This window comes from Crocodylus porosus, unplaced genomic scaffold, assembly GCF_001723895.1.
Source record: "Crocodylus porosus isolate Cpor-Errol unplaced genomic scaffold, CroPor_comp1, whole genome shotgun sequence".
In the NCBI taxonomy this organism is placed as follows: Eukaryota; Metazoa; Chordata; order Crocodylia; family Crocodylidae; genus Crocodylus; species Crocodylus porosus.
The window spans coordinates 53,025,164-53,051,474 of NW_017728931.1; the positions used below are offsets into that span (position 1 = coordinate 53,025,164).

The 26,311-nt window shown below is 40.9% G+C and overlaps 2 protein-coding genes across 5 annotated transcripts in view; one reads left to right on the forward strand and one right to left on the reverse strand.

Annotated features, from left to right (window-relative positions):
• The window catches only part of ENTHD1 (ENTH domain containing 1), a 77,109-nt gene extending 59,680 nt beyond the window's left edge, over window positions 1–17,429 (reverse strand). The window contains exons 1-2 of the mRNA XM_019544963.1: window positions 15,916–17,429; window positions 12,220–12,429 (exon numbers count right to left, since the gene is read on the reverse strand). Of these exons, the coding sequence (XP_019400508.1) occupies window positions 12,220–12,429; window positions 15,916–16,264 (559 nt within the window). The 5' untranslated portion in view covers window positions 16,265–17,429. The remainder of the gene's footprint in view (window positions 1–12,219; window positions 12,430–15,915) is intronic.
• A 1,955-nt stretch (window positions 17,430–19,384) lies between these two features.
• Window positions 19,385–26,311, forward strand: part of GRAP2 (GRB2-related adaptor protein 2) — a 45,940-nt gene continuing 39,013 nt past the window's right edge. For 2 of the 4 annotated variants that reach the window (XM_019544965.1, XM_019544966.1), the window contains exons 1-2: window positions 19,385–19,755; window positions 21,857–21,934. In XM_019544965.1, coding sequence (XP_019400510.1) covers window positions 19,697–19,755; window positions 21,857–21,934 — 137 coding nt within the window. In that variant the 5' untranslated portion in view covers window positions 19,385–19,696. Of the gene's footprint in view, window positions 19,756–20,291; window positions 21,777–21,856; window positions 21,935–26,311 lie in introns of those variants that run through there. The other 2 variants (XM_019544968.1, XM_019544967.1) reach the window with 2 other exon arrangements.

Sequence of the window (26,311 nt, forward strand, 5' to 3'; positions counted from 1 at the left end):
GTTCCCCCAGATCCTGGTGGTCACCCCTGATAAACTTATAGGTGGCCATCAGATCACCCCTGAGCCTATGCTTTTCCAGCTCCAGTTGGAGCTCATCAGTGCAGTCCCTAGGTTAACTAATTGGGCTTTTGTCTAACAGTTCAATGCAGTCCCAGCTTCTGCAATGCTTTAGAAAGTAAAAGGTAGACTAGATCCTAGGTATTGAAACAAAATCTCTTGCTTGTTAGCCAATGACAAAGGACACAACTTTCATGAATTTCTGTTTTAAACCTGATGCTTGAAGGTCTTATAGGAAGGTTATACCTCAGATATCCACATGTTTTTAAACAAATCCACGGATTGTTCCATACCTCAGATATCCATACCTCATGTGTTTTTTAAACAAACTATATTGCATAGTAATTGCAGGTTAGTTGTGTGTATAATGTAACTGAACATTAAAGATATAGGCCACCTAGTTGTATTTGTCCTGATGATTTAGACAGCTCTCAGCAACAGCTTCACTATTAGTACAGTTGTCCAGCAGCTGTATTGTTGTGCTTTTGCTTATTGTATTGTTGTGCTTTTGCTTATTGTCCAGCATTACACTGGAATCGCAAAAAGATATTGCAAGGTATCAGGTAGATGCAGTAGCTCTTGAAGGTGCATGTTTATTTTCCAAAGTGCAGTTATTGATTTCTGAGGTAGCCGTAATGTGGTTAACATCAAATGCTCACACACTGAAGGGAAGAATAGATACTAAAGTAAATGACAACTTTTAAATATGTCACTTTGGACTATGGTCATAGTAATTCTCACAAGATAATTGGGACAAGAGCTAGCCAGCTCTTAAACTAGACATCTCCAAGTAAAACTTAGCTAATAAAGAAGTGGCAATGACGTTTCAGTATGTAGCATGCTTCTCTCTGAGTTTCAATCTGAATTGTACCCACACCTCTCAAAGGTACTGACCTTCTGTCTTATGAATGAGACAAAAGCACAGTCCCAACAATGTGAAGTGGCTGATTATTGCAAATGCTAGTTGCAAAATTAGGAGTATTAACTGTAGTGCCCTGAACATACTGCATTAGATATGGTTAAAAGCTCTCTTCTGCAGTTTTCATTTAATATATGGTATTTCTTCTTCACTTCTTATAGTAATGAAATAACCATACAAACGCCTAGATAAAAAGTAATCTGTTAAATATCTGCCAAGTAACATCCCTGAAGGGAGTATATTTCTATATTGCTTGATGTTTTTCTTATATATGCTTTTTTATAAAAAATACTTTGGGAATGAAAAGAGTAAGTATATACTTGAAAGAAAAAACTTTTCCAGTACCCAGATAGCAAAAAATGAACAACCCATAAAAGGAAAAGGAAGAAAATGGGCCCCATCTTAAAGCAATTAGTGATAGAGTTACTGAACAAGAAAAAATGGCCTTCTAACTGGGGTTTTTTAAATATATATATAATAAAAGGCTTGAGAAACCAGAACTCAAGGGACCTCCATTTACTTACTGGCTTTTTTGAGGCACATATTAACACACAAAAACACTAATAAATGTTACATCATCCCTGTGAGTTATGAAAGCATTGTCCCCATTTTTCTACCCGACAAGTTTTCTACCCAAAATTGTTGAGTCCTAGAATATGGGTTTACCCACAAAACCATCCTTCCTTCCCTCTGGGAAAGAATGGGATATAGGAGAAAGATTTCTAGAATTTATGACAGAACCAGGATTGCTGGGAAGAACCTGGTGAGGTAATTGCCATACTGACTAGGGGAAGCTATGCTATACTGAATATAGTGGGAAAAGCCTTCTTTTGTATTTGGGATTTGGCTAAAGGCCAGCACAGAGCTATACAGATATTTTCAGCTAACTCCAACAGAAGTCTGTTTTGGATAAATCAGTTTTAAACAGTCATGGCCTATTTTTTGTCCATAATAAAAGCCAGGGTGGTGTTCAGTGCTTTGTCCAGATATTGTCGTATTTATGAAAATATAGGAGACCTATGCTGCAGACATGATTATAGTGATCTAATATTCTAAACTGACCATAATTATGCTTGCTGGCTATATCATAGTAACATCATAGGGGACCTATACACATGCCCAGTGCCTGCTCCAGTGCGTTCTAATTAATCAACTCTGCTGGGGCACACTAATTAGCACACTTCAGAAGCCTCAGTGTCACATGTATTCAGCATTCCTGTGCTCCAAAATGGTGGCAGGGCACTTTAACTAAAGCTTGTCAAACGAGCTTTGGTTAAAGCACTCCCCACCGCCATTTTGAAGCATGGGACACTAAACACACAAGACACTTCAGGTGCTCTAATGAAATCATCCACCCCACCCCAGAGCATATATAAAGATGACCATAGAATCATAGAAAATAGGTCTGGAAGGAAACTTAGAAGAACATGTACAATCATACAAGAGTAGACCTGGAAGGGGCCTCACAAAGTCATCTAGTTCAACCTGCTGCTCAGGGCAGGATCATCCATGACTAAAACATCTGAGCTAAGTGTCTGTCCAACCTGCCCTTGAAAACTTCCAAAAATGGAAATTCCACAGTGTCTCTAGATAGCCTGTTCCAATGCTTCTCTAGGTACCCTGTTCCAAATCTTCACAGTCAGAAAGTTCCTCCTAATCTCCAACCTAAATTTCTCCTGCTAAAGCTTGAAACCATTTCTCCTAGTCCTGTCTGCTACGATCACAGAGAAAAGCCCATCTACACCCGTGATGCAATTGCCCCTCAAATATTTGAAAACTGCTGTCAAATCTCCCTTTACTCTTCACTTCTCCAGACTAAAAAACTGTAGGTTTTTCAACTTTTCCTCATAAGTTTTGCCTCTGAAGCTCCTAACAATTTTTGTTGCTCTGCTTTAGAGGTGCACAATAAGCATAAGCAGGAACTGCAGCAAGACATGTAGGACTAGCACAGGAGGTATACACAGGGCAAACAGCTATTGTGTATGCTTCAGGAAGACCTCACCAGTACCCAAGCCCTGGTGCAGGAGCTAATGCCAATTGGGTATCTGTATCATTATGGACAGGGTGACCAAACAACTTGGCAAGATGATCTCTCAAGAATGAATCTGGAGTTTGCTGAAGCCCATGCACAGAGGGACAATTAGCAGGCAGAGAAGGTAAGCTGTGAGGAGCAACTTGCAGCGCTCCAGTGAGCCAATGCTGAGCTGATGGGAGAAAACTGGCAACTGAGCAGAGAAGTAGACGTAGAGCAGCACGAGTGTGACACTGGACTCCATCAGTTGAAAGAAGGGGTCACTCAGGAATTGAGGGGCCTTGCCTCACAGCTAGGAGACTTGCATACTACAAGCAAGCAGGATGTGAAAGGACTGATGGAAGAGATGGTGAAAGTAACCAGCTGGTATGAGAAGGCAAAAGTGGCCAAGCAGAAAGGGGATGAGTGCCCCAACCAGAAGGCCAAGGTGGCAGCCTTGCAGGCCATGCACAAAGGGTAGAAGGCTGAGCTGGAGAGGGCTCAGACTGAGCTGGCTGTAGCTCTGTAAAAGCTGAGTCAGGCACAAGAAGCAGGTGGAGAAAATAAGCCAGAGGTTGAAGGGGAGAAAACAAAGAACCACAAGACAGCCCGAAAAGAGAGGTGCTCCCACAAACCTGCACCCATTGGGCCTGGTGACTGGAAGAGATGAACCAGAACTTGTGTCTCAAAGCCAGGTCCAATATAGCTGGCCCAGGCCAGAAGGCCTAGCTAGATTGTTGGGGATCTGGCCTCCTCAGCCTCCACCCCTTTAGAGAGAATAACATGATGGTAACACCCACGAGGCTTGGAGTGTGGTGTAAAGGAGGATTAGAGGCACACAATTAGCCTAAGTCAGGAGTGGGCAAGATGCGGCCCTCCAGGCCATTCTATCCAGCCTGCGAGGCCCCTAAAAAATTTAGAAAATGAATAGTTATCTGCCCCTGGCTGCCTGTCATGTGGCCCTTGATAGCTTGCTAAAACTCAGTAAGTGGCCCTCCACCTGAAATAATTGCCCGCCCCTGCCCTAAGGCTTTAAGTGCCCAGCAGGGCACCATTGACTAGAGAGGCCCAACAAGGGTCCAAATGAATCGAGGCTATGCAAATACCCATGGGCAGCCTCCCTATTCTTATTGTTGTTGTTGTTATATTTCCATCAAAGCATGGTGAGCGAGAAGGGAGGGTGGAGTGGGGCACAGTTGCAGAGCCACCAGGGGGCATCATGGTTGCTCCTGGGACCTCAACATGCTACAGTTCCCCATACTTCTTCCATTAATATTTAAACAGTTCAGGCATCTGACTGACTGTCCTATTCTTTCTCTGAGAACATGGCTAAGGCTTCCATTATTTCTTTGTCTTACTAAGTTTTTATCCTAATCCCCAGACTCCTTACTTACCTCTGGGCTTTTGTCTCCATCCCCCAGTGAACCCAATCTAACCCCCTGCCCATAACAGAATCATCCCTATGCAAACCATCCAAGTTCTTGTCTAACCTATTCCTAAAGCTGCAAACAACTCTGTAGCACAATTTAAAAGCATGCTGCCCAAAAAGCACCAAGAATCACCCTACCCTGCCACAGGTAAGGCAGGGGCAAAGGTACTGTCAATGTTCTTGCTGCAAAGGTAATTAATATATGCTTAAGAGATGCAAAAAAATAATGTTTTATCTTATAACAATTACCAGTGCTTTTGGGGGCAGCAGTTGACAAGAACAACAGTTTAAACAAGCTGACTAGAAAATCCTGCCACTCTTGCTTCCACAGAAGACTAGAACTAAAATCCTAAGGTAGAAAAAGAAACTATGCATACGTACAAACAATTATTTTTCTTATGTGAGCTTTTCAGGCTTTGCATGTTCTTCACAAGAAGCAAAACCAGCACAACCTTTTTGCATTTGAAGGTTACTTTTCGCATCACAAGCTCTTTAAAAAAGTCCACAAGAGGAAGGAGTTCTGTTCCATCACTCTTCTGAAGGACACAAATTTTTACAGTTCTTTGTACTTCAGCATCTTTGGGATCAGTCTGGTAGCACTGATGCTAATGAGAATTTAGCCATCATTTTTTCTTAGGAGAGGTAAATCAGAGCTATGTTGTGACATTGATTCTATTTATATTTAGAGAAAAAATTACCAAATCATCAGAACTAAATCCACAACTTATTTAAAGAGAGCTCATTTAAGTATGGATCCAGGTCAGACTTTAGTTTGTTATTCACATAGATTCTCACACATGCAAGATTGTATGGCTGGCTAAAAGTGCTATCGATTATTATTTCAGTGTTTGCTTCCTACAATAGCTATGTAAACTGCCCACCTTTTTTGCATAAGTTCTTGAAAGACATTTGTCATACAGTATTTCTTGAACATATTTTATTGTTCTGTGGCAGGAATGCCAATAGCAGCCAGGCTTGCCAGCTCAAAAAGGGACTTGCCCACCAATCAGGAAGTGATGGAGGAGAGGCTGCCCTGCCCCTGCCTGGAGGAAGGGGGCAAAGAACCCTGGACCTGATTGAGAACTGCACTTTGCAGTTCTGGCAGACTTCGGGGGCGGCCAGACACACGGTGCCTGAGCCGGTGCACAGACTAGGACCCTGGGAGCCGCTTCCGGCAGCTCGGGTCTACAGCTGCTAGCACTGGGCCAGCAGCTCAGTGCAGATGACACTACATGGAAGGTCTGGGAATGGACCGAGCCCCGGCACTGCACGAGGCAGCCTGGGTCTCCAGCCCTTTAGCAGAAGGCAGAGCCTTGGGTGCACATGAGGGTCCATGGAATGCCATGCTGGCTGGCAGGCCAGAAGGAGCAGAGGCAGCTGGGTCTCAGCAGCAGGGGTGCTAGCTTGCCAACCAGGAGACAGAGACCACCCACCTGGGACCCTGGAGCTGTGAGTTACCCAGGAAAGGGGATTTCCACAGGGGAGGGGAAAGTTGCCCCATGTGGTGAGGCTGCAGGGAAGCCTAAGTGAGGGAAGGCTCCCTGGGTCTGAAGTTTCTCCCTCTGGGCCTGTCCCTGAAGGTCACAGTGGAACTTGGAGAGCACTGAGGATTTCCCCTTCCACTGGTTAATGGAGTGCAGCCAGTGCCCCCGTGGGCTACTTGAGGGGTTTTGAGGAGGGGGCTTAAGAGGCTAAAGTAAACCTGATGCTGATGCGCCTTATATTTTGAAGGTGAGCAACTTATAAGTTGTAATATTGTGCCTTATATTTTGTGTACTTCTATATTTATGTATTGGTAGTTTAATAGTGTCTATAACCCTGCCTGGGGAATCCATTGGGACCCATTGCTGTTATTTACCTGTGTTTATTTGTCACTTACCTGGAACCCCAGTGGTGGTAACCCATTGTAGAGTATAAGGTTTATAGTTATATATATCTCTATGAATATATACTGTCATATATTTATATCTTTACATATGTTTATATTTATGTCTGTTTTTATCCATGTATGTAAATAATAATAAATTTGTATATAGTTAAGTTACAGATTGTCCTGGCCTGGCTCCTTTGGGACAGAGGAAAACTGAGTAGTCTGCAGTTTTGCTCATAGCACCCTACCAGCTAACAATCCCCTTCAATTGGAGAAGGGAGTACATACCTGTGTACACCCGGGCTACAATTCATATTACTATGACTGAGAGTGTTCTGTAACATCATTTGCCATGGCTGAAGCAGACTATATTCATTCAGGATTCTCTCATTATATTACATGGGGAAAGCTGATGCAAATGTTATTGGCAATAAGTTAATATTACTAGTAAACAGAATCTCTCCTCTACACATCACAAAAGGAAAGCCACAGGCTACTGAGCTCAATAGATCTAATTCTCATTTACATTAAGATTCTTTTACATACATTATAACTTAAAGTGCCTTTGTGCGGTAGATGGTACAAAAAGGGCCTGAGGGTAAATGAGACTCTAACACAACTTATCTGCACAATCTCTATACCAGAAAATTGTGAAGGAGATTGAAAACCAAGCATCAGTAGTATCTTGGGTTATAATTGGGATTAGTCGCTTAACTGTTATTGTTCTTATTGAGATACAATATTTAAATGTTCATCATTTGGAGTCAGGAAAGAATCCTTCATCCTTTTCTCAGGGGTATATTGGTAGGAACCTCAACCAAAAAGTCCCCATCTCTCAGCACTGAGCAGGAATGAGCCTTTAGAATTAGACATGTGCACTCAGAAGTACTATAATAGGTCATACCAATGGTCCATCTAGTCCAGTATTCTGTTCCTAAAAACAGCAGGAGTAAATGCCTTGGAGAGAAAGGACATGAACAGAGTATATTCAGATGGATATATCTTCTGTCACACCCTGCCTAGCATCCACAATCACTGGTTTAAAGATGCCAGAAGATCCCTGACTGTTTTGTTTAATAGCTATTCATGGGTCTATCATCCATGAATTTGTCTAGGCCAGTGGTTCTCTACTGGAGTCCCACAGCATAGGTGCCGCCATGGTCAGGTAGAAGTTCCTTGTGCACCTCCTGTAAAAACAGATCAGGAAGTGCACGCTTTATGCAGCCCTTCCTGATCCAATCCTGAATACTCCTCCTGGAAATGGGGGCATGCCAGCCAAATGAACTGTCCCGCACCTCTCTATTTCTGGGAAGAGCTTGTGGGGTTGAACTGGGAAGGGCTGTGGCAAAAGCATCTTTTCCAGCTGCAGCCCTGTGCACAGCCCTGTGTACTGTCACTGCCTGGCCAGAAGAGCCAAGCTGGGCTGGAGGAACCCTGTCCACCATCTAACCAGAGATGTCAATTATGGGGACATTCAGGGCAGGTAAGACCACCCTCCTGTTCCCTCCTCCACTGCTCTCCAGCTCCCCTGACCCCCAGAGACACAGGGAAGTTGTCCAGGGTGTAAAGTACATTAGTTATCCCTCTGCTGATGTCTGCTTTAGATTTATTAGATAACACTAGTACAGGCACAAGCATGCAGCAACACCCTGACTGAGAACCATTAAGGTAAACTGAAGCAGCACAACAGTGGTTCTCAACTTGTGTTGTCACCAAAGTCAAAAAGGTTTTGGAGGGGTACCCTGAATCTAAAAATGTCAAGAACCGCTGGTTCTACTCCCTTTTCAAACCTGGCTATACTATCTGCCTCTACAACCTCCTTTAGTAATAAGTTCCAGTTAGTCATGTGCTGCATAAAGTACTTTCTCTTGTTAGTTTTAAACCTGTCTCCTGCTAATTTCAGGGGAAGCCACCTAGTTCTTGTATTCTGGGATGTGGTAAGTAACAGTTCTCTGTTATTTTGTGCTCTTCATGATTGGACTCTACCATTTTCTGTGACTGGATGAAGTTCGGTGGCTCTGCGTGAGTAATACCTATCCAATATGCCTATGCTAAGCTTCCGCTGCAGGTAACTTGATTGTTAATAATTTTTATCAATATTATTTTCCATAGTTAACTTTTAATAGAACTTGGCCTTGGGAAGATTTAATTTAAACTAGGTTTTTGAGACAATCTCCATGAAAGAGCACTTGGGAAGACAATACGATGTGAGGAAAAGCAAGCCAATAACTGCAAAAACAGAGGGACAGTAAAACCTAGATTTTTAAATTGAAAAACTAGGCCTTAATATATATGATTAGATGTACTCCTCTACTACAATCTATATATCATCCTGACTGCTCTTTTTTTCTTTTATTTGGTTTACAATAAACTAGCTGTTAAGGCCAACTTAACAACCCTGAAAACACTCATTTCTCAGGTGTCATCCACTTTAGAACTGTGCAGTGTTCTAAGGGTTTGGGAGATGGATCAGCTGGAATTATTTGCAGGGAGAGTTAGAAGGGTTCCTGGAAAATGAAGTGGACTGTGTCTCCTGTCTGATGGCAGGGGGGAATGAAAACGCAGCAGTTGCAAGGTGGGAGGCATAAGAAAAATGCTTGTTTTCTGTTCCTCTGTATAATTTACAAAGAATGAGTGGTGCTCTGAGTGGCATTAAAACCCTATCAGCTAAAAATTTATTAGACTGAGATTCCAGCCCCTAATGCCATGGTAATCAGATTGTTTATCACAGATGGTATGTAAACATCAAGCCCATTTTGAAAGACCTTACAAAGGTCTAAGTACAACATGACTGCCAACTGTTGACCAAGCACTGAAGCAGACATAAGAATGGACTCCCTTTCTGCAACCCAGCAGCTGAACTTCCAGTGCATGTAAGACCTAAAAGTTACTAGAGAGCAGGCATGTCTACACATGTAATTATGCACACCTAAACTTAATGCACGATTGTTTAGGGTGGATTTAGGCAATTTAGGTAAATGTCTACACATAGGCATGCTAATGTGCATTAAGGCACTTTAAATTTAAGTTGGCATAGCTAAATTTCATCAGTGTACATGTAGCCATGCTAATGCGCATTAACATGGTGTGTGTCCATTGACACACACCACGTTAATATTAAGCTTCTACATATGGACTAATGTGACTTAGCTATGCCAATTTAAATTTGGTACTTGCTTTAAGCAGGTATCAAATTTAGGTGGGATTAGCCTAAAATCACCATTTTTAAGGCGCATTAAGGGCACACGTGTGGACATGCGCTCTTAATGCAACTTAAAAATACTGGTTTTAGGCTAATCCTGCTTAAAAGGGTCACGTGTAGACAACCCCAGCAAGGGCTAGCACTGAGACTATTTACAGTAAATTGTATCAGGTGGGCCATATTGGAACACACCTACAGGTGGTGATATAATCCACTGTCTTGGAAGTTATTCTTTACATGGATGCCACATCTAACTTTGTTCCCATGCTGCCCAGGAACTGTAGCATCTCAGGTTTTCCTTTGATGTGCCTGGCAGCATAAAATCTTGTATATTAAATGAACTGAATATAAAATGCAAGAATATCAAAAAAACATGGGGCAGAGCGAAAAGTGCAGCAGCAAACTAAATATTGTACATCTCTTGAGCCTGGTTCGTTGTTTAGACTGTATGTCAGCTTGAATATTCCTGCTACATAACATTTAATTCTATACTTGGCATCTACAACTCACAAACAGAAGCAAAAAAACCCCATTTGGATAAACACTTTTTTCTGATATTAAAGCACATCCTCAGTTCAGATGAAATTTACAGCATTTTGAAGAGTGTTTGAGCAGAGTTTACTCCTGGCAATATCAATTATTCACCAGCTCTACTCTATTTTTATTCTAGATTTTAAATGTTATGTAGAATTATTTACTCGTGAATGGATAGCCTTCATGTGTTTGTTCCCCCTAATGTATGATGTATAAAAAAGTAGTAGTCAAACCACTGAAAATAACTGTACCTGTAGGCTATCTCTCACTGGCCTAAAGCCTTCTTGGTTTAGTTCACACCAGGCTATGGTTACCTTATTTGGAAGTTATCTTATAGTTGATACCATGTGACAGTGGTCCTAAAAAGAATGATCAGTCTGAAAACTTGAGAGGTTTTTTGTCATCAAAATATCCTAAAATCAATTTCCTCCTTTTTCATGTGTATGCTGTACTGTTCGGGTGAATTTGAGGGGGTTCTCACTAAATGACAGCTGTCTAGATTCAAGTTTAGTGCCACACAAGTGGTGTGCTGCTACTCTTCTCTACCACCACACGGAACGCTGATCTCCACTGCAGCTCTGTTCTAGTTGTGATCTATTTACCTTGATTTTGCCAATGCAGTAGAATCTTAACTACTGCCCCATTTCTGTTTCAGTCCTAAAATCTCTAACCTACTTTGCCAGGGTTCCATAATGCTGACTTGTAACAATTCTTGCTATTGCAGTCCTAGTATCCTCCACACAGATCTGCTATGGCCCCTTAATTCTGACCCACAGCAGCAGTTCTTTCTTCAGATAATAAGGCCTTGTTACATATTACACGGTGAGCTACAAGGGTGTTGATGGGTGTTATTGTTTCACCATCACTTTGGGCAGCCCCTGGAGCTCTTCACCCCTGGATTGTCTGTCTGCACATTAACATCTTAAAGTGGTGTCAAGCGCTCTCAAAGTTATGCCACTCCAGGACAGGAGGATTATCTCTTATCTGCACTGCCCAGCTCCTGTTCCATTAAGGTGTGGCGACTCCCCACAAAAGTGCCACCCAAGTTGAAGTCTCAGGATCTGTCACACCCCTGTCCACAGAGCAGGGATAGAAGCCTGTCGGCTCACCCCAGCTCTCCAGTGGCAACTCACAGCTACAGCTCCTAGTCCTGCCTCTGCTCACCAGGCCTCTAGTGGCAAATTACAGCTGTGCAGGTAGGAGACAGAGAAGGTGTATAGACTAAAGATTTGACTGCTCCAAACTCCAAGCTAGCACTAACACTGATCAACATTTGTGCAGCTCACAGAATAAGATTTAACAAGACCCTTAGAGCTAGCTCAGGTTTGAAGCAGTCACACCTCAGGCCAGCAGGGGCCTGGAGGACTAAAAGGTAAGAATCCCCTCTCTTCACTCCCATTCTGGGCTTCCCCTCTGTCCCACCAGCCCCCCCCCCACCTCTGCCGCCTGGCAGCAGAGGTCAGGCCAACAGGCATTCAACCCTTCCCTTGCCTGCTCCCCCAGGATAGTCACTAGTAAATGGGTGGGCGGGGCAGTGAGTGGGAATCTCGGGTGCTGGGGAGAACAGGGAGGGGATGGGGGAGGAGGCAATGGGTCCAATCCAGGCCATTGAGGTGGGGCAGAGGCATTTACACTAAGGTATAGCCTCAAATGGCTACACCTTAGTGTAATCCTGCCCTGGAGAGGCCTAACTATGCTGCATAACAAGTGCTTAAAACTAGTTTCAGGTGTCAGTGTTAATATGTAGGCAACCCAGGGGTTAAGAGCTCCAGGAACTGGCCAAAATTACCCTGCAACAGGGCCCTGGGACTCCTATGCACTTTTACCAAATCACTTTAACTTTAATCATTCATACGCTCTACTATTTCAGTTTTGAGTAAAGACTCTCAATCAAACCAAGCTTTGTTAAAAACTGTGAAAGTTATCTGGAAAGGAGATATATTTACTGGGAAATAGGTTAAAATACCCCACCATCTGAGAACTAATTTTATTTGAGATTAGTAAATGAAAAGTACTGGAATGAATGCATCACTTTGCTCCTTCATGCTTTGCCTCATCACCCTTTTTTTTCTTAAGTTCTTCATCTTTCCTTATGGTATATTTTTTCACATTGTTTTGATAATGCAAAGTCTCACCTGTACTAATGTCTAAAGCTTTTGATATATATGTATTTAGAGTTTAAGGCTGAGCTCTTTACCTTGAGCATTTTCTGAACCAGGAGGCTCTGATATGGGCTCAGAGACAGACATTGTTGGTGAATAGTCCTTGGTGGTAGCATCCTTAGGAACGAGCATTGCATAGGAGGTGCGACGCCTAGTCCTCCGTGCTACTTCACGTTCATTATGCAGCAATTGTTCATCTGTTAACAAGGCAATGAGTTGCTTAGATTTTTCCCTCACATGATAACCTGTTAAAGAAATTAGGCCCAGTGTAAGAAATATTTGGTAAACCTATGGAGAATTAACTATCTAAAACTGTCCTGAGGTACAGTTCAATGTCACACACCTCAGCAACTACAAAATATGCAAAGTAACTGAGAATGCTTAATTGGTTTATAACCATAGGACAATGACCCAGGAAATAAAAGCATTGTCTTTTACTAGACTTAACTTTTCTTCGGCTACTTAAAAATTGAAATTGCCTGTGTAGTTACTGAAGATTATTTTTAGGGCGTGATCTTTGAAAACTTCCTTTTCCTTTTTACTTTCTACCTTTGCAGAAAGATAGCAAACCATTCTCTTAACTTTTCCTTTGGTGAGAGAGAGCTCAAGAAGATTTCTTCCCTTCCTCTTTTGAGACAAGGAGAACATTGAGGTACTCCACGTTGCTACCAGGCCTTACAACCTATAAACTGCAATCCTCCTGTACAGCAGTGCAAAACAGTGACATTAGAGCATACTTCTGGCACAATTGCATAGTGTTCTTCCATTAAAATGTGGATTTGGTTGTATATAGTGTCAACATGAGTTATGATGAAAAAGATAGATGCTAAATCATGTTTCTTCTTCAGCATCTGAAAAAAATTATCCAGCTCCAAAATTCCACAGTCAAAAAAAAAATGCCAAGAATTAAAGATCTCTCTCCCAAGAGAATTTGGTTCTCCTGTTAAATGATTTTGTCTAGACAGAAAAAGAACCATGCTTTATGAAATTCTTTTAAATATGTACTGTGTTTAGAGCTTGTGCATATTTGTATAAATATCTCTAAATTACCAGGAATAATGGAATGAATGCAACAAAGGTGGTTGCTCTGCTTAGGAGAGGCACAAACCTGAATTTATTTGGAAGCTGTTACAGTGATGAAACTGAAAGCACTTTCTGTCCAAAAAAATAAACACACTTAGAGCTGGCATCCTGTTACAGCTTTACTAAAACCTAAGTGTCACGATGTTCCTTCTGATACTGACAGATACTGTAGAAATGGGAGAGCAGAAGAATATTTCTTCTTAATCTTTAGTGTGAGCAGAGACCTTAACATATGTACCTGAATACCTATAATAGCAGGTGAGAGACAATGGTGGAGGTCTGTCCATATCTTCTCTGCTTGTGTTTCAAGATCTATTTTACACAGACATATACATTTAAGAATTCAGTGTTAGGATGCATTACTGTATTTATATCACTATTTCTTTTATTTATTCATGAATAACTATTTCAAACTGGAGAGTCCAGGCACGGCAAACTGATTTTTGCATAAGCCAGTTAGGTTTCGGTCTACAGGTTGACCTACATACTACCACAAAGCTAAGAGAGTCACTGAAATCCTAAATGGTTGAGGACAGTTCCAGTTTTTATAAGTCTGAGCTTGTGACCCTCAGCTTCTTGTAGGATGATGAAATGGTCTTGAATGTACTTAATTTCATATCAGTGTAAGATGAAGCACATCATTATTCACTGCAGCAACATCATTACATGAAAATTGAACTATAGCAGTGTCATGATGTAGTGTCATGATGTGATTATTTTGTTCTGTGGGACAGATACAAATAGTTAGCATCACAAAGTCAGTAGGAGAAGCATTAAGCTTGTATCAGCTGGAATTTACTTTCACATGCGTCACATAGGGACATGAATTGTCCAAAGTGACAGGCCCATCACCACCAATAATTCATTTAATTTATTATGGCAAGGTGTATGTCTGGTTGGGTCTGAAGGCCAACAAACAAGTAACTTCATCTACCAGCTCATGCAGATCCCAGCAGTACTACATTCTTACTAATAATTTAATTTTGTGTTTGAAGTTCAGCTTCTAGCAGTTTATCTCCTCTTTCTAATTTTCTTTCACTTCTGCTTAAAAATATAATGGTCCATTTCAGCAAAATTAACTGCAATTTCATGGATCACTACAGCAAGAATAAGTTTTGTACATAGCGCTATAATCCATGTATTTATTCCCCAGAATACAAAGTTACTTGATGAGGAATTCTATGTCCTATGTAAATAATCCTCATTCCAATTAAGACCTAAGTCATTTTAGGGTGGGATTTCCACATCCTGATTTTAGCTCTCATATAATACACATGCACATGCACACACATATTAATGGCTGATTAGACTCATTTTCTTTAAATAAAACTCCCAGATCCTTTACCAGTTTCATCCTTTGCAGTAGACTAGAATTGGCTTTAGGATAGAGTCTTCATAAAAGGTACCAGATGGAAAATCCTCTATTTATCTCCAGAATAGGTGTTATGCACAGGGGCAGAACAAGATTCCTAAACTCGCTTGCAGGTGTATCATCAATAATGCCCTAAAGAACCAGTGCTAGAGCTGAATGATAGATTCACTTACTATGGCCTCTGTTCAGTCCATGATCTCTCTGTATAGATCGCCAATGAATGGACCAACCAGTATGAAACTAGGTGGCTGTTTTGTAATATGGACACTTTCCTACTCTGCACTGGAGTGTGACTTCCAACTCTTTTCCCAAAGGTCACTTCATAGATGTCATATGGTAAGAATTTATGGTCACAGGTTCCACTGATTAAAATGCTCCTATACTCCATTACCATTTTTCTAAGCCATCAAATTCCACTTTTCATCATTCCTGTGATGGGATAATGTATGTAAGTTCTGATGGGAAAGACATACCAATAGTAAACGGCAGAACTTTACTTTTAAATATGAACAATTTCAGTGGAACTGACCTGAATTCCCCACTGTAATCATGTCAAACCTAATTATATAGTTGTCACTGTTATTTAGTGTATCAATCACATTTTTTTACAGAGCTAAGTTCTGTGTTACTCGCATGAGACCTATCAGTTTTAGAGATTACAGGGCCTATTCATGTTCAGCATTTGCCTCCCAGTTGTTGGACATTTTTCATGTTACTATGAGGCACTTAGAAGCAATATTAATTTATGTGGTCATATAAATACTCCTATGACATGAGACTTTTATACTCACACATGCTATTTCATGCACTTCACCTACAAATTCTCTTGAAAAGTCCTATGCTGAGTATTACAACTCACCCTATTTTAATATATATTTTACAGCAACCAGAAAATATGGTTTTTGACTGCTTATTTTCATCACACCATTTTTCAGAAATGCCAGCTGCATGTAAATCTTCTATCAGTTCCAGCATTTCAGCTCACCCCACACTGGATTTAAACTTCTTTCACTAGTCCATAGACACATGAAATGAAATCCTAGCTCCATCAGAGTCAATGGATCTAAGATTTTACCCTTGATTATATTTGTTAGGAAGGTGTTTTTTATGCATACTTTTTTGCTGATATGATGGTAAATTGCTCCTCCTTATCTTCTTTCTAAATTTCTTTGGTGCAGCTATAATTACTTGCTATCTTTCCTTCAGCAATTAATTTAAGTAATCCTACCAGCACCTTCTTAACTTTAATTGACAGGACTTGTCAAGCCACCTTTACCTTGATCCTTTCCATCCTCATCTATATAATGAAAGTCCTTTAATGTTTGAATGTTAAAGAAGCCCTCTCGACAATGATGTATGACTTTCTTTGATCCATTCTTGATGAGATAATCCAAGAGTGTGAGGGATTTATACACATGCCTCCAGTTCTTTCCATGGTCATTCATCCTGTGCCATATCATGTTCATAATTTCCAGAAGAGAAACTGCATTGTACGTCAGGTCACTGATCTCTAACATTAGCGAACTAGAGGAGCCCCAAGGGTCATTAGAAGTTGCTTCCCTGACTTTTACCTCAGCATCAGAATATTTTTTTACCAGGTTCTTCATGTGCCTCCTGAATGCCATGGATATGATAAGTAGCAGTTCAGTTTATAAAGTTAATAAGAGATACCAGAGGGTTCCCATGCTGCAGTCCCTGCCTGTGTGTTTTCAAGCTCCAGCTCAGTAAACCACCACAATTCTGCAAATAGGAAAACATAAGGAAGACATGTTATTTATTACCCACTTAGTTTTGATGGTAAAGGAATAGGTTGATATAGTGTAGTTCTCAGTTTCACATCTACATAGGGTAGGTGGGACTGGGCGCGTTTGTTAGCAAACCCCCCAAAAATAAGGGGATGGAAAAGAATGTTTTTTTCAGTTACCTTGTGGAGCTGATTAGCATGAAATGGAGGTCCTGAACAGATAAGGGAGACTGCATTATGGCAACAAAATAAAAAGAAGATGAGATTGGTTCTACTCGTACCCTCGTCATGCCCATATCTTCTTGGTTACATCTCCCGAAATAAAATATGTACTCTGTTTTTGAAAGGCAAAATGAAGAGTAAAAAAATCTTTATAGTAAGTAACTAAGTAGCAGCCACTAGGCAGCCAGATCTCCTCTGTGTTCTGCTCCCTGTGAGTTGTGTGCAGATTTTACTTGTATGTTTGCCCTGTAACTGGCAGAAACTGTTCTTACAATATATATCACATATAACGCACATTTCAATTTCCAGCAGCTATTTTTTGGAATAAAAAATGTATGTTGTACATGAGAAAATATAGTAATTTACTAACTTTAGGCAAGCTACCTAACCTTGCTGTACTGTTTACTCATGTACATAATAATGGATGCAATCCTAGTAAAGTCCTTTGACTTCTATACATTAAAAATATATGTAAGAGTTAAGACACCTAAAATGAGAAGGGACAGCAAATTTTATTAACCAGTAAGTTTAAATACACTTATACAGTACTTTCCACTGTTAAACCAGGGTTTCAGGTGTCTTGTATGATCTCTATAATAAGGATGTTTGAACACATATACAACAAGCAGTCTAAATTCAAATGCCAGATCCAGGCTTGAGCCAGTAAAAACTAGATTGCACTGCCAGTACAATATATGGAACTATGGAATAAGAAAGAATGCGTCTCGTGCTTGAGGACTTCTCCACTAAACTGTAAGAATATTGTTTCTATACTGATCAGCTTGGATCCATTAGTGTTGGCAGCTGGCGTACACAATGGGGGGGCGGGGAATGCATTTTAGTTGATGGAGTAATAGCATAAAAAGGGAATGCAGCCTCCAAATGATTTAAATAATGCTTGTGAATTGTCAATTCACAGTTTTAGAAGATGATTCTGTTCCCCTCCCTACTTTTCATTAGTTAGCACTAGGGTGGGTAGGTCTTTGTACAATTCCTGACAGTCACCAGTGAAGGCTGCCTCAGTTGTGTATCAAATTGATTTCAAGCCCTGACAGGCACCCAGCCTATAATTGTATTTTGCACCTTCAAAAGACAAGATATTAAAATGTATAATAAATGTGTGTGTTTCCACCTTATTTCTCCCATCGACCAACACCCTTCTCCTTTCCGACCCGCATCACATTCCTGATTGATTCATATGGGGGTTTTTAATACAAGGATAGACACAAATTTGAACCAAAACACCAAAATGTTACTACCTTCATTTTTTAAATAAAGATGATCATTAACCTTTTTTAATCAAAGTGTGCACATCTTCAAGCACCTAAGATGGAAAATGTATTGGTTTAATTAAGATTTTTCAGAGAGAGAGATCACTGCAAGCACTAGGAACTGAGAGCAAAAGACAAATCTTTCTAAGGAGGGTGCTATCCTTTTTATAACTCCCCAACTATCTTTGTTGTTTGTACTTCAAATGGAGTCAATTTTTATCTGTCTCACTCCTGCAGAGAAAAAACTGATTTTATAATGTGTTTCAATGAAGCTATTACAAATTTTAATCATGAGATTTCTCTTTTGCCTTTGTGTATTTTTCTTTTTCTCTCTTGGTGCAGAGATGCACTGTGACATTGGTTATATAGCATCACATATCGATCTGTTTCTTCTCAAGTCAATTAGATAACCCTGTTGGAATCATAACTAGCTTGAGCGGGACATTTAGCACCAGTGTCTTTTTTTTTTTTTTGACTGGATCCTCCCTTATTCATCCTGAATTTCTTAGAACTAAAACTTTGATTTTGGTATCCATGACAAGCAAGAAAGGCATTCAGTACATTTTTTTTTAAAAGGGTAATGTACTGATGTTGAAATGTACAGAAGTTCCAGCTTGAAGTTGCCTCTATGCCTAGCAGGCACATACATATTTACAGGCACAGCATAGGCAGTATCAGCACAGACCTCCCCCTACCTTTAAATGCCCCCAAATATTTTCGTTGTGCAAAATCATTACAATGCAATGTCATGGATTTCCGGAGGGATTAATTTGGGACAACGGTATATAGGATGGTTGGATCTATATGATGATGTAGGTGTACTTGAGTCTGCCTCAATACAGGGAGTTGGACCAAGAGTTCTTTTGAAGTCCCTCTTAGCCATACATTTCTACAGTGCAATTTTTGAAAATACTTGGACTAGCTTATTTATTTAGTACTCTGGGTCCATCTCTGAAAGAGTAGCATACCTAATGAAAATGATGTAACACTTAATGATTTGTAATTTAAATGCAGATCATTAACTTAAAATGTCCTCTTTGCCAAAGTTATTTCTCCCAAAAAACAAAAGCAATGATGTACATTAACACAGTTCATGTTAAGCTGAACCATAAAGCTGGAGAATTCATAGCTGAGTACCTAAAATTGGATGTAGCTGTGAATTTCCTGTCTTTTGTTTTGTTAGGTAATATCATAAATATAATGTCACGTAAGTGAAGTTGTGGTTTGTATTTAGCCTATTGTTTTACTAAGCAAGAAATCAATATTTGATTCTCACATTCTGCTTCTCATTCCCTAAGCCAGCTATCTCTGTGGTTAGTGTTAGTACAGCTGTGCAAATAACTGGGGGTGGGCAGTGGGAGGGAGTTGTTTTCTTTTACTTACAGTATTGGGAAGAAATGCATTTAATTTAGCTCCAAACAAAATATTGTGACTTTTTGGCAAACCAATGAGTTGAAATGGCTTACTTTTTGTCAAACAAAAAAATGTTTACCTGAAATTTTAAAAGCAGTTTAATTTTGAAGAGTTTTTTAGCTGGTTTTAAACTTCTCAAAATAAAATCAAAGCAAATGTAAAAAATAAAAGTTTTTTTTATTTTTTTTTTAAAAAGACATTAAAGTGAAATGTTTCCACTGTATGGAATCTTCAGGGGTGTTTTTTGATTGAAATAATCTGGCAAATTTGCCTCAAATGGGCAACTCTTTTTTGGCACAAAATGTTTCAGCTGAATAATCTGCCTGTCTTTTTTGGCACCATATCTGTACTACTTTGTGAGATGGACAAATAGAGCTGGTCCCTCCAGGTTGCAGCCTTGTGCCTTAATGTTGGCAACAACTGGAAGGGTAGGAAGAAGAGCAGATTTACCCCTCCCAGCTAGAAGGTAGGGCTGTGTGTGGCCGAGTTTCAAATGGTTGATGAGCCCTGAAATGTAATAAGCCATGTCAAGGAAGCCCCATCAAGAAAACAGCCCTGAAGCACGCATGAAGCAGGATGACAAGAAATCCAGAGATCTGAGGATCCCTGGCTGAGAAATTTTGATATTTCTGATTTTTGTCAAACTTTCACCACGTGATGATTGGGGTAGCCATCACCGTGCTACAGGGAAAGGGGTTGGAAAGGGAAAGGCAACAGCGGCAGAGGGTGATAAGCTTCTCCGAGTGGTAAAAGGGCAGGACCTTGCTGTACAAAGCATGACACCACTCCCGGGGAGGGGAAGGGAGGTGAGCGGGAAGGGAAGGACTGGACCCGCCAGTCCTTGGTAGCAGTTGATGGCTGGTCCCAGCAGCAGGATGAGGGGTGGCAAGGTGGGCAATCCTTGCTTGCCGCCTCCATGCACATAACAGCAAGGGCTCTGGGCAGGGTATCTGTGCTTCATGCTGCTCCCTGGGCACTGGTCAGCTGTGGGCGGAGGGGGGTCACCTGCCCATACTCTCAGGCCCATGCAGCACCTCAGGCTGGGGCCCTTGCTGCCAGGCTCAACTCCCTTTACCTGAGGGAACTGGAGTTGCCACGACCGTTGGGCATCATTTTCCCACCTAAAATTCAAACTGCCATCAATCAGCTGCAAAGGCCCACCCCACTCTGTCTCCTCAGCCAATCAGAATGCTTGCTCTCTATCAGTTCCCCCCCATTCAAATTAGTTGTCAGTCATCTGTGCAAGTCCCGCCTTCACCTCCTGACTGAGAAGGCCTGGCTACACAGTGAAGCCTTGCACCCTGAAAGCTTCTGTCAAACAATTGCCCAGACCCACCCCTTTTCTCTTTTCAGCCAGTCAGAGTTCTAGCCCTCCTGTACCTTGCCAACCACAGAAGCCCTGCTGCCAGGGGCAGGTGGAGCCTGTTGTGTTCATTCTCATGGGGAGGGACTGATGCTGGGCTCTGGCAGGTGTTTCGATCTCAGTCAAACAAGAGGCAAAGAGGCCTCTGCTTTTATGGTTTTCCTTTTATTTGCATGGGGCTTTTTGTTTTTTGTTTTTTACTATCCATCATTATTTCACAACCTGAGGAAAAGAGAAATTCAGTAGTGACAAGCGACCACAGAACCAGCCTTGACCACTGTCAGTCTCCAGCACCACCTCCTTTCCCTCTGTCCCCTCATCCAGGCCTCCAGGACAAGGCTACGCCCCGACCCCCCAGTGCCTGAACTGGATGCATCAATGAATGAATATGTTCCCCAATTAGACTGTGGCTTACAGGAAGTGAGCTCTTTGCACCCTATTACCATGTGATTTACAGACCCATCGGCAAGCTGTGCTCATTTCAGAGTCTACTAAAATCCTTGCTTTGTGGGGCTGATTCTTGTCTCATCCACCCCTAGTGCAGAGCGGTTGCATGCTCTCTCTTGCAGAGACTTACACAGACGCTCACATGTATTGTACTTGGGTCAGGCCTGGGCATAGACTATTCCAAACTGCAGGAGAATTTTGGCAGGAGACATCCCTGCAAATTAGCACATCAGCAATGCATTGCCATTTTGATGCCTTGTATTATGAAAAGCACAGAGTTTCAAGATGGACACTTGGGATCTCATTCCTATATGTCAAACTGAATGATTGTGTATGTTGCGCAGCATATGGTGTCTACAACAGGTAGGACGTGGTCAGAGCCAGAAGAATGAGCGTGTCATGGGGTATACATGGGACCTTGTTCAGTGCAACTAGAGCACAGAACTGCAGAACCTATTCTGAATGTGGGTTTAACCTTGGCAGTGAGCAAAGCAAAACCATGCTGTGCTAACTAAGCCCTACGCCCAACTCTCTGAGCTGCTGTGTCTGCTAGTTCCTGCGTGGTTTGTGGTTTGTATCCTGAGTGCATGATTGGCTGAACTTCACAAGGGAGCAGCGAGGGTGCTGTGGTGAAGGGTTTGTATAATCCTGAATGGCTCTTCAAGCTTCTACCCTTGGTAAGTGCTTAAGCTGAGGGCAGGAACAGAATGGTTGTATTTATATGAAACACAGGTTTCTCAATATCATTTTGTTTCAGCCTAGATTCTGAAAAGTGTGGACTATTACAACCAGAAGCAAAGCAGAGACACTTTCTCAGACTTGCCTGTTCTCAGAGGTATGTGATGGATTCAATACTTGTACCTTTAGCAAGATTCCTTTAATCATTGACTGTATGGGTTCAAATCAGCCTGAAGCCCTCCGCACAGTTACATAAATTAGATCCCAGTTGCAGAGCCCAAGATTCATTGTGTGTTCTTTTTTGTCATCACTATATCGAACTCCCATCTCTGCTGCCTGTGGGATGGAAATGTGCCAAGTGCACAAGTATTTGTGGAGAGTATTACAAAAAGTACTGGCATCAGATTTCTTGTTAATTGAAAATAAAACTTGCACTTTCCTTCAGGCGAGGCTTTGATAGAAGGAAGATGTCCAAAATCCTGGAGTAATTAAAGTTACCCTGAGAGAGGTTGGTCAGCACAAAGTTTCCCAGGCTTCACAACAGACTGAAGTGCATCCCAGCGGGGTAGGGTTCTTCAGTAGGCTAGATGTCTTCAGCCACAAGTTTGGCATTGTCTTTTAAACTGGGTTTGACAATAGAGCTACTGTTGATACATGTGAAGTGTGTATGGAGTTCTGGTTGAGTTCCTTTATCACAGAACCCTCATTACCATTGCCATGCCAGTTAAGAAGGTAAGGCATGAATGGGCTATCAAAACTAAAGCCCACTTTTAGCTCATAATTGCTTCGTTTGTTAAATGCTTTGAAGATTTGAAATGCTATGAGTGCTACGTACCGTATCATTTTGCACTGGAGTTCCTATAAGGCAGGTCTGAGGCAGAGTGGCAGCGTGAAGATTGCTTTCAAAGATTCTTACTGCTTCAGCCATGTTGTACCCAAACTGGGAGCAGTGTGAGGAATTCAGTCTTCAGAACTTAATTGAGCACTCTTCATCGGTAGAAACTTCATTAGATAAAAAAATCTCTAGGTGCTATTGGGGGCAACGATTTTACTATTTACATGTGTCTGCAAATGAAACTTTCTAAGAAGAGTGGGGCATTCCTAAGGACAGGTAAATGGGTACCGTGTGGTGCATGTGAAACAGATCAGGGGCAAGGTGTGAAGAAAGCACATTATCATTATCCTTTATTAACATGCTGCCCCTAATAAGAAGTTGATCTCTTCCTTCTAAAGCAATCCTTGAAATTTCCTTTTACAGCTACTTTTATTTGCATTTTCAGCTTTCTTAAATCCAGCCTTGGTAATCCCACAAAGTGGGTTTGGTCCAGAATAGATCTTTTTGTGTCTAGTACTAGCCATTATGTGTTGTTCCCATTTATTTAGGCAACAGAACAGGAAGGACTTGGAATAGATGAGCTTCAGGATTGGTAGAAGCTGTTCTTGGTTTTGTTTTGTTTAATCTAAATGTCTTCTATCTCTGGAAATAGTTCAATCTGAAGAAAAGCTACATCGCAAAATGACATTTGCCTTTCTGCTATTCAAAGTTTTGAGCATCTCTCAGTATCCAGGGCCTCATGTATTCATCTTGGTTGTATGTCTTACTGTCTTATCTTCTCCATTCAGACAGTATTTCCTTTTCCTCAACTGCTTTGTCTCATATTTGTCCTACTTTTAACTGTTAGCAATCTCTTTTGGCTTTATTGTTATTTCTTGTCAGTATAAAGATCATTTCTGTCCCCTAACTCCATTTTTCCCTTGACAGTGCTCCCATCCTTGCAATTTCCTTTCTGGTTTAGTGGCATGAGATTCACAGCCAAACTCTTAGTTTTTTTCACTTTGACCCCCAAATTCAGTCCGTGATATATGTAAAAAACAGAAGTTGGCCATGTGGCCAATGTATTGACATTCACAAAGCTTATCGATTAATCAGAATCAGTCTTCCAACATTTTAAGTGGGTCCTCTTCTCCCATTCTTCCCTGTCTCTGGTGCTTGGCTATAGAAGAGATGTAGTTTTGCATCCTACTTTCAGCTCCTTAGAACAGTACGTAGCTTATAATGATAATCATTTGCTTGATTGGAGGGCTGTAGTGGCCGCAAACATATTCCAGTCCACTCATATGTGGCCCCATAAATCCCTTTCTGTCTTTCTAAATCTTTAATTCTGCAGCCCTCAGGAGAGCTGAGAAAAGAGACTTCTTTGCTCATTTGACTTAATTTTTTTTCGCTTAGTTTTATTAATTTTGCATTTCTGCTACTGGTACCCATTAATCCCAGCTGAGACTGCATTATAACATTTTGCACTCATCATGTATGCTTTCTAATCTTAAAATATTTAAGTGCTTTATAATGATGGGTAAATATTAATACCCCTATTTTACAGAAAAGGAAACTAAGGCACAGAAATCAGTAACCAAGCTAGCAATTAAATGAATACCTTTGATTCATTCTTTAAAAAGTGGACAATACTGCTATAGCTTTTATTTTTATGTTAAACAGTGTATATTTTTTTAATTGGGATTTCTTTAAATATTTTCTTCTTCTATTAGCCTTCTTTCTTAAGGGGCATAAACTGATGCTCACTATATAGGCAAAAGAACATTCTATGGGGTTGGTGCCTTATTTAAATGTTGATATCACCTACCCATGGGGATTGTGTTCAGGGCTAGATAGACTAATGGTCTGTTCTACTACAGCATTTTCTAAGTTTCATTTGGGAGTGGGGGCATCTTTTTTCTGTGGCACTAGCCCAGCTCCTTGTTTCTGAAGCACAGCCATGGCAAATGCTGCTTCTAAAAAGATGTTAAAAATAAATGAGGACAAGAGAGAACGATCATGAAAGGCTCCGAGTTCTTTTGAAACCTTAATTTTTAAAATTATTCTGCGGATCAGGGACCCATGCTGAGCACCATTTAAATACTGCCTAACTAGAGGAGGCTAACCTTTGTGGAATAGGCTTGTTAAGAATGCCCAAATTATCATGGTGTGGAGATCAAAGGTCAGCATTAAGAAATATTATGAAATGAGAGGAAATTACTAGAATGCCCAAGCTCCAGTAGAATTTGAAAATCTTGTTTCACTTCTCTTGGGGCCACACAGACATGTTCTTCTGAATAACCTGTAGTGTTAAATAGCACTTTATCTTTTCAAAGCACCATACAACACTAATTGATAACAATTCTTTTCCTTGAAGTATTGGATGGCTTGCATTTTCTTCATGTTCCCTTCAACCTCTGCCCCCTGCCCCCTTCCCTACAGTTCTTCGTTATCCGATCAGGATGCATCCACTGCGTAACCCTCAAAATGCACGAAGCTTCCTCCTTCCTTTTCGATTTTTTGAAAAAATCTAGCTACATAAATAAATAACTAAATCAAATTAAATATGTTTCCAGGCCGTCATGTTGTAAAATTCAGTGAGTCCTATCCCAGCAGAAACATTCTACAACCCCAAGATTTTAAAAGGGATTACCTGAGATGCTGATGGACGCTTTTAATTGCCTGGTGCATAAGTGTGCTTTAGTAATTATTTGGAATCCAGATGAGTGTGGGAGTTAAAGATAAGGAATTGGAGGCTCTCTATCTGTGTGTTTGAACATGAGATTTGCTATGCCAGATCAGTCTATTGTTTTGTAAAGTCCAGTGTGCTACTTCCAGTAGTAGCCAATGACTGATGTTTCTGAGGAAAGTGACACATCCTGCTGTCAGACAATAGTATAGTGTTGTTCAGAAGAGTAGAACAAATTCTTCCTCACCTGAGAAAGTGGTCATTATACACCCCCAAGTGTGGTATTTTATTGCCCTTATGCTAGCATATGTTCAAATGTGTATAAATATAAACACGATGTGACCACTCTGCTTTGGTTTCTCCGTATATGTACAACCAACGGCAGCCAGTCAATATTATGATTGCCACTATGTCAAGCAGGAAGATGGCAGGGTGGCACCCTGCTAGAGACTAACTGGTTCAGAGAGGCATGAACTTGCGTGGGCAACAACAACCTCTTCATCAGATGCTGTGGAAGGACTGGCAGAAAGAAAGGGTTTTATATAGATTATGCCAGTGTAATTCCATCAAAGTCAGTGTAGAGGCTACTGATTCCCCTTGCTGTTAATGATATTTTAATCTGGCCCTGTCCTACTTTTCTGCCTCAAAGAGTTGTCACAAGTCACAATTCATTAATGCTGTCAAGTACTTCACAATTCTTAGTAGAAAGAGGCTACAGAAATGCAAGGTATTATATATTATTTAAGATTACCCAGGCTTTGTATAAGCACCTCATTGTTTAATAGTGTTGAGCAGTGACCATGTGCAACTGCTACCTAAATGAACTGACTTTGTATGGTATTTCCTTTTATTTTGCCTGTCTACCTACCTATTGATTTCCAATAGAGTGCATTACCATTGTATCTGTTCAAAGTAGTTAAATCAACACAGCAAGACTAATTGATTTAACAGAGTCCTCTCCTTTGCTTGTAATGACATTATGCAATAACCAGGTGATTATGATCAAGGCAGTTCAGTGTTTGTGGTACCAA